Genomic DNA, 8,093 nt, shown 5'->3' with positions numbered 1-8,093 from the left:
ATTTCTAAGCCTCTCCATAGGCCCTTAAGTGAGTCTAAAGTGAATTCGTGTTCCTGTTAGTCCGCACATTTCCCGGTTAGATTTCCAGTTCTTCCAAAAATTCCCTGAGTTGAAGTCCAACAAGCCTGGCTCCAGGGCCTCTTTTCGCTTTCTAGTCAGTTTGAAAACTCCGCCTCGCCAGAGAAAGCGTCCCCGTCTCCAAGGAGACTGGCGCTGGACGGGACTTCCGGCCCCACGCGCACCCACTTCCGCCTCTGGCCGGAAGCGCCGAGGCAAACGGCGTGGGTCTGGCGCTTGGGCACTCGGAGCGTGCGGAGCGGGCCCGGGGTGGCTCCAGGCTTGCGCTGCGATGCTGACCCCCGCGTTCGAGCTGAGCCAGGACCGCGACTTCCTCACGGTCGCCATCCGCGTGCCGCACGCGCGCGTCTCCGAGTTCGACGTGTACTTCGAGGGGGTGGACTTCAAGTTCTACGCCAAGCCGTACTTTCTGAGGCGAGTCCCCGCCGCCGGCGCACTGCGTTTATTCAGGAGCCCGCGCTCGCGATTGAACCCGCGCCCCGCGGACGCGCTCGCGGCTCTCTCGCTGCTGCCTCGGCCGGCGGCTTCTCCCTGGCGCGCGATCGGTCGGTCTGCCTGCGGCGGAATCGCCTGCTTCCGCACCTGCGGATCTCGGCACAGAGCGCGGGGCCGCCCACCCAGCGTCTGTCCCGTCACCCTCGATCCTCCCTGACCTGTGCTGTTCTTGCGCTGCACGCCCGCGCCTCTCCCCGCGTGGTGACTTCCCCGCGTGGGTCGGTGTTTTGACACACGCCGGCATGCTTGCTTGCCGTGTCCGCCTCCTGGCGGACTGCCCTCTGCCTCCTCCAGTTTTCAGGTTTCCTTCGCATCAGTTGAGCCAATTTCTGCCTGGCTGCCGTGAGAGGCGAGCTGTACTGTGCGCTGATTTTTCTCCGCGTTGAACCGAAACAGTAGTGGCAGCTGACACTGGGGGCACCTTCGGTGTGTAGGCAGGAGGCAGCGTCTTAAGGGTTCGTGTGTGCGTCATCTTGATTTTGATAGCCGTCCTCTGAGTTAGGCAGTACTGGTGGCCCCCTCAGTGCAGTGGACGCTGCGAGAGTCTTCTTCCTAAACTCGCTGAACGTCAGCTGCCTTCCCTCTGCTTTTCAATTGAGCCCTTCAGTGCATTCAAGCTAGTTTCTTCACTGCTCATGCGGGTACCACAGTAGATATTAACTAGCATGGCAGCTTGAAAAATCCAGTGGGATCACACCCCGTGGAAGGTATTTCCAAGACTCCTCAATGGGTATCTGTCTGACACCGTGGATAGTAATGAACCATGTGTAAACTATTTTCGCTATACCTACAAACCTTAGATGTCAGTTTATTTACAAATTAAGTTAAAGCAGTACAAACATAATTGCATTTGATAACTTAGGTTTATTGTGAGGCCCCCCCATCCCCCCCCCCCCCCCCCCCCCCCGCCCAAATCTGGTTATTGGTAGCTATTCAAATGGAAAGCTATTCCAATGCGGAATCTTTGATTTTTACTCTCTTAGTTGAAGAAGGAATCTAAGTTATTTAGCTTGTAAAATGTGAAGGAAGTGCTGAAAAATTGCCATTCAAATGGTTGATAGATTTTGATGGCTACAGATATACTGTGATTGGTGATCACTGACCTTGTGTTAAATCTGCAGATTAACACTTCCCGGAAGGATTGTAGAAAATGGAGGTGAGCAGGGGTCCTATGATGCAGATAAAGGTATGGCCTTTGGGGTTTGGATTTATTTTTCTGTATTTTTTTTTAATGTGTGTGTATGCTCTTGTTGCTAAAATTCCTTCCCTGAGAGAGACATTCTACCTCTGCTAAGGTCTCATTGACAAACAGGTGTGATGCCACCCAAGTTCCCTGGGGGAAGCATTGAGTTTATTAGGTTTACAGAGTAGTGGGTCAGGGGTTACGGCAGGAGCAGAGCAGCCACAGTAGAAGGTCTGCATTGCTTCTCCAAGGGCTTCATAGATGGAACTCCCTCCCTTCATCCTGTTACTCTAGCCCCTCCTCCAAGACCACATGTACTTGGGATAATTGTATCTATCATACACTGGTTGTGGGTGTGTGTGTGGTGGTGGCTGGATACTCAGGTGAGGGTCCCTTGACCCCCTCTCACCCCTCCTCCTGTGAGGGAAGGTAAAATAGTCCACAGGCTCAGCTGTGATGACCTTTTGTGAGCAGGCCCTCCAGAGCTGACGTTTGACGCGAGAATAGAACTTTACTGATAGCATATGTAGATGTAAGTGGGTGTGTTGGGAGGGGCTTGTATATGTGTGGGGGTTCATGTGTGTGGATGTGCAAATGGAAGCCAAAGGACAACCTCTGATGTCATCCCGAGACGTGCTTTTGAGACAGGCTTTCTCACTTGCTGCTTATCGGTTAGGCTAGACAGGCTGGGCAGTGAGCCCATGAATACTCCTGTCTCTGTCTCCCCAACTCTAGGGTTACAGACATGCTCCATTGCACCTTATATTTTTATTTGGGTTCTGGGGATCAGACTCAGCTCCTCCTGCTTTTATGGCAAGTCATTCCTGACTGAGCCACAGGCCCAGTCTTGGTTAGGGTTTTTTGGGTTCCTTATGTTACAGTAGCCACAGAGTAGTAGTCCTTAAAGATACCAAGGGGCCTTTTAGATGTCTAGCTACATACGCTACATAATTCTTTCTTCAATGTTTAGTGCCTGCTATCTGGATTTGGGGCAGTTAGCAGTTCCCTGTCTTTTAAACTATTTTTTGGTATTCTTTAAATTTGAATCAAATGTTCTAGTTTCGTTTTTCTGGAACTGTTTCTACGTTTAGCACACGCGTGAAAGTAAACACCAACATGAAATGATTGATTTTAAAATAGGGATGATTTAGGAGTTTTTGAATGGAATTTTTCTTTTACAGTTTTCAAACTTGAATTTTAATAACAGGTAGATGGGAAATTATCCATGGAAGAATTTAAAGAGTAATTGAGTTTTCTTTCATGATGGATAAGTCCCCATTTTAGCTAGCCACAAACTCGTTTATTTTACTCTTCAACCAGCTATTGTCTTTTCCTTTGTCACTGGGTTTGGAGAAAGAGTAGCTTATGGGGCCAGCAAGGTTGCTCAGTGGGTAAAGGCGCTAACCTACCATGGTGAGTTTGGTTCCCAGAACCCATGTAAAGGTAAAGGAGAAAACTGACTTCGCAAAGCTGTGCTCTGACTGACACACATACACCATAGCACACCCCCATACACACACATGCATGTACAATAATAATGACTTTTTTTAATTTGAAAAGGGTAGCTTCTGTACAGTTGTGTACTTCAGTAATTATTGACCAATGAACTGGGGTGAAGGAGGGGAAATGAGACTAAAGAAACTTATGATCAAATTATCACTCACAATGCAGTATATCTGATGTGATCAGTGTAAGGAAGCTGCCATCCTAGCTTGTGGATGTACATTTAATAAGTTGCATATAACAATGGAGTTATTAAACTTTATTGCTGGAGAGAGAGCTCAGCTGTTAAGTGCATATACTGCTTTTGCAGAGGACCCGAGTTTCTGGTTTTACAGAAGCTTGTAATTACCTGGAACTCCAGCTCTAGGAAATCTGACACCCTCTTGTGGCTTTCATAGGCCCTTGTACTCACATGTATATATTTAAAAAACAAACTTTAAAACATAAAACAAAACTGTAAAGTTCGGGGCTGGAGAGATGGCTCAGCGGTTAAGAGCACTGACTGCTCTTCCAGAGGACCCGGGTTCAATCCCCAGCACCCACATGGCAGCTCCCAACTGTCTGTAACTCCAATTCCAGGGGATCCTCAGACAGACATACATGCAGGCAAAACACCAATGCACATAAAAATAAATAATTAAAAAAACTGTAAAGTTCTTAGAGTTGAGGAGTTGTATATGTGCGGGTATTTGGGTTGAGTTGCATGTGATATATTAGATTGCATGTCAGTATGCTGAAAGAGGTAAAATGTTTAAAACAGTAGGCTGCACACACTTGTAACCCTGGTGCCTAGGAACCTAAGGTAGGAACATAATTTCATGTGAGTTTGAGGCTAGTCAGGACTACATAGCAAGGCTTTCTCAAGAAAAAAAAAATCTCTTGTGTTAATAAATTATTAAACTAATTGCTTTAGTGTATGTAGTCTGAAAGCTACTGCTATTCTTTGGATTAGCTAATCTAATTTGCCTCCTAGTCCAGAAATATATTCTATAAGTAACTGTTAGTTAGTGCTGTTGCCTCCTTGGGCCACTGATTTTAGAAACTCTTTGAGTTTTGGTATTTTGACTGGGTTAAGATGGTATGGTAGTGCTAAAGCATTCTGTAGTTTGGACACATTGACTTCTAATTGCAATGACAGCTTTGGAAAAGCCCTTAATAATCTCACCAATACCTTTGTAAGACTTGTTTTTTTAACCTTGACTTATAATCACTAAATCTATAATAAGGGCCAACTTTTGGGACCCCACGAGGAAATATGTTTTTTAAATAGCTCAGTTAAAAATGCTTTATTGGTGTATATTCATTGCAGAAGGTGTTAAGCTTCATGAAAATAATTTCTTCCAAGTATATCATATATTTAGAACATATTCACTACCCCAAACTTTTCCTTTCTCCCTTCTCCCACTTTTCCTCTCCTCTGAGTGTCCTTGCCCCTAGTTCCCTATGCTTTCATGTCTCATATACAGGACATACCCATACACACACACACACACACATACACACACACACAGATATATCATATATTGTATATCATATCAGTCTATCTGTCTATCTATCTATCTATCTATCTATCTATCTATCTATCTATCTATCTATCTATCTATTCATGCATCCATAAAAAGACTTCAGTCCACAAAGGAGGAAAAGCCTATTTGTCCTTCTGAGTCTGGCTTATGTCCCTTAATAAGATTTCCAGTTACACCCATTTTCTTGTAAATGGTATCATTTCATTCTTTTTTATGACTGAGTAAAAAGTCCATTGTGTAGATACACATTTTCTTTATTATCTGTTGATGGGCACCTAGACTGAGTCTATAACTGGGCTGTTGTGAATGTGCTGCAGCAAATTTAGATGTGCAGGTGTCTCTGTGGTGTGATGACTTGGACTCCTCAGGGTATATACCTAGGAGTGGTAGCTGGATCGTATGGTAATCCTCCTTTTAGTATTTTGGAGGACATCCTTACTGATTTCTAATGGTAAGATTAGTGTCTGTTCCCACCGGCAGTGTATAAGGGATCACTTATCTCTGCATCTTTGCCATCCTTTGTTGTTGTGTTTCTTTGTGACAGCCATTCTGACTGAGCCGAGATGGAATCTCAGTGTACTTTGATTTGCATTTCCTTGTTAGCTAAGGATGCAGTTTTATGTGTTTATTTGCCATTTGGTTTCTTTTTTTTTTGTCTGTTTCTTTGTGTGAATATGTATGTTAAGTGTGGTTTGTGCTGTGGAGTATTACTTATAACTATATAAAGATGTGTTACATTTGCTTATGTGTGGAATATTTAACTATGCAAAGATATTACATTTGTTTATGCTGCATTTGTTTAATTATGGAAAGATATGTTGCTGTTTTATATTGCCTGCCTAAGGCACCTGATTGGTCTAATAAAAAGCGGAATGGCCAATAGCTAGGTAGTAGAGGAATAGGCAGGGCTGGCCAGCAGAGAGAATAACTAGGAGGAGGAATCTAGGCTGGAGAGAACGCCTGCTACAGGCTTGTATCTGTATGTGTTTGTGCGTGTATATGCATGTGAGTATAGACCAGAGGTTGACTTAGGGTGTCTTCCTCCATTACAGTCCACCTAATTTTCGAGACAAGGTCTTTCACTGAGCCTGGAGCTTGCTGTTTCAGCTTGGCCAGCAAACTCCAGGGTTCCTTCTGTGTCCACTTCTCTAGCACTGGGATTATAGGTATTTGATGTGTTCGGTTTTTTGTATGTGTGCTAGAGATACAAACTTAGATCCTCATGATTGTGTGAGAATCACTACCAACTGGGCCATTTTTCCAGCCGGAGTTCTTTATATGTTCTGGATATTAATTCTCTTCAGATATATAGTTAACAAAGGTTTTTTTTTTTCCTAATAGAATTATATATTAACCATACTTGCATTTCTCTTATATATACTTATGAAGTCTTTGAGTATTTTTATCTGTCTAAATATAAAACAATTTCTTTTAAAGGAATTTTTACCATTCGATTGCCCAAGGAAACTCCTGGCCAGCATTTTGAGGGGCTGAACATGTTAACTGCTCTTCTGGCCCCAAGAAAGTCCAGGTCTGCCAAACCACTTGTGGAAGAAATAGGTATGTTTACCATAGTTGGGAGCAAATGAAGATAAGTAGGAATGTTTGTAATATTTTGTGTTTCTAGGGGAAGAGGCTTGGGCCTAGAAAATTGGATGAAAAAAAAGTTCAAGACAAGAAAAGAAAAAGGAAAGATTCAGGTTAATGTGAAAATAGCTTACCTGGTATTGCAATTAGAAGTCATAACTGGTAGTGGACCAGTAGACCACTCACATTTTTTTTTTTTTTTTGGTCAATTAAAACTTTGAAACGTTGTCTTATCAGAAGTGTATAGTTGAAAGCATTACACAATACAAATACCTGCTAGGTCACAAACTATAGTGTTTATTTATTTCCAATATCCCAGGAATCTCACCCATGCTCTTCCCAGGTACTGTGTCCTGTTCTTTCCCAGACCACCAGTACCCTCCCCTTTGCCTGATTATGAGTTGCGTACAGAATTGTTCCATAGAGTATGTTCCTTTTCATCTGGCTTCTTTTTTTTTTTTTTTTGGTTTTTCGAGACAGGGTTTCTCTGTGTAGCTTTGCGCCTTTCCTGGAACTCACTTGGTAGCCCAGGCTGGCCTCAAACTCACAGAGATCCGCCTGGCTCTGCCTCCCAAGTGCTGGGATTAAAGGTGTGCGCCACCACTGCCCGGCCTTTCATCTGGCTTCTTACACTCAATATTCTTTATGAGGTGTATCTATGTTACAGCAGAGGTCTGTATATATATATATATCTTCATCACTGTATGATAGATGGTTTTGTGAGTTTATACCTCCTACTGTTGGTGAATCTTTGGGCTGGTTCTACTTTTTGGCCATCATGAGCAGTGGAGCTGTGAATATTCTTCTCTATGCCTTTGGTGCACAGTGGTAGGCCTTTCCCCTGTAGCAACTTCTTCCTCTCATTGTACCTAGAGACCTCGGTATTTTAAGGAAAAAATTTATGTTTAACACATTTAGGTGCTTCTGGTGTTTCTGAGGAAGGAGCTGACGACGAGGATTCAGATTTTGACTGGGAAATTGAGCAGACTCCCTATGAAGAGGTCTCAGAAAGTGCTCTGCAATCACAGTGTCACTATGGATTTGGAAACCTGCGGGCTGGTGTGGTTCAGCGGTTACAGGTATGCTGTCCTTCTGGAAGACTGTGACACACAGGGTGTTTCAACTTCATTTCTGCTTACCTGGGGCGTTTTTAAGGTAACATAGTACCTGTAGCAAGCAGGGTCATACAGCTGCCCATTCTTCCCTGTCCAGCCCGCTGCTGTCCTTAGGGTTCTAGATGAGAACAATCTAGATCAAATACAAGCAACCTCTCTCTCCTGGTGCTTCTGGACAACCTCAAGGAAGCAGGATACATCTAAGGGATGTGTTAAGTACTAGGGTGACAGAATTTTCTGATGAGGATGAGCCTGGGAGCTTTTGGTTTAGTTTCGCTTGTTCTGATTTTAAACTTAATGGACAGAAAGACAGACAGACAGATGAGATATAGCTCAGGTTGTCTTTGAGCTTGTGATAACCTCTGCTTCAGCCTCTCCTGGGATTGCAGGAATGTGCCTCCTCTAGATTGTGTTTGGGTAAAATTGTTCAGTTCTTGTTGCACAGTAGTTAGTGTATTCTGCTTATTCTTGGTGGAGGTCAAATGTAAACTCTCATTTGAGTGCTGCTTAGGAAGTTTGGATTTTGCAAAACTATGAGATGTTTTGAATCTCAGATTTTCCCATGAGTCGTGCTCAGATAGTAAAGGTGTATCTGAGTCTCTCAAG

General features: G+C 43.8%; 1 protein-coding gene across 2 annotated transcripts in view; it reads left to right on the top strand.

Annotated features, from left to right (window-relative positions):
* Positions 1-256: 256 nt before the first annotated feature.
* The window catches only part of Shq1 (SHQ1, H/ACA ribonucleoprotein assembly factor), a 127,997-nt gene continuing 120,160 nt past the window's right edge, over positions 257-8,093 (top strand). Inside the window, exons 1-4 of one of the 2 annotated variants that reach the window (XM_006972588.4) lie at positions 257-492; positions 1,695-1,759; positions 6,223-6,345; positions 7,291-7,451. In XM_006972588.4, the coding sequence (XP_006972650.3) occupies positions 350-492; positions 1,695-1,759; positions 6,223-6,345; positions 7,291-7,451 (492 nt within the window). In that variant the 5' untranslated portion in view covers positions 257-349. The remainder of the gene's footprint in view (positions 493-1,694; positions 1,760-6,222; positions 6,346-7,290; positions 7,452-8,093) is intronic. The other variant, XM_076567465.1, reaches the window with a different exon arrangement.

The sequence above is a fragment of the Peromyscus maniculatus genome, chromosome 3 (genome assembly GCF_049852395.1).
Source record: "Peromyscus maniculatus bairdii isolate BWxNUB_F1_BW_parent chromosome 3, HU_Pman_BW_mat_3.1, whole genome shotgun sequence".
Classification (NCBI taxonomy): domain Eukaryota; kingdom Metazoa; phylum Chordata; class Mammalia; order Rodentia; family Cricetidae; genus Peromyscus; species Peromyscus maniculatus.
This window is presented reverse-complemented; position numbering and strand designations above follow the sequence as displayed.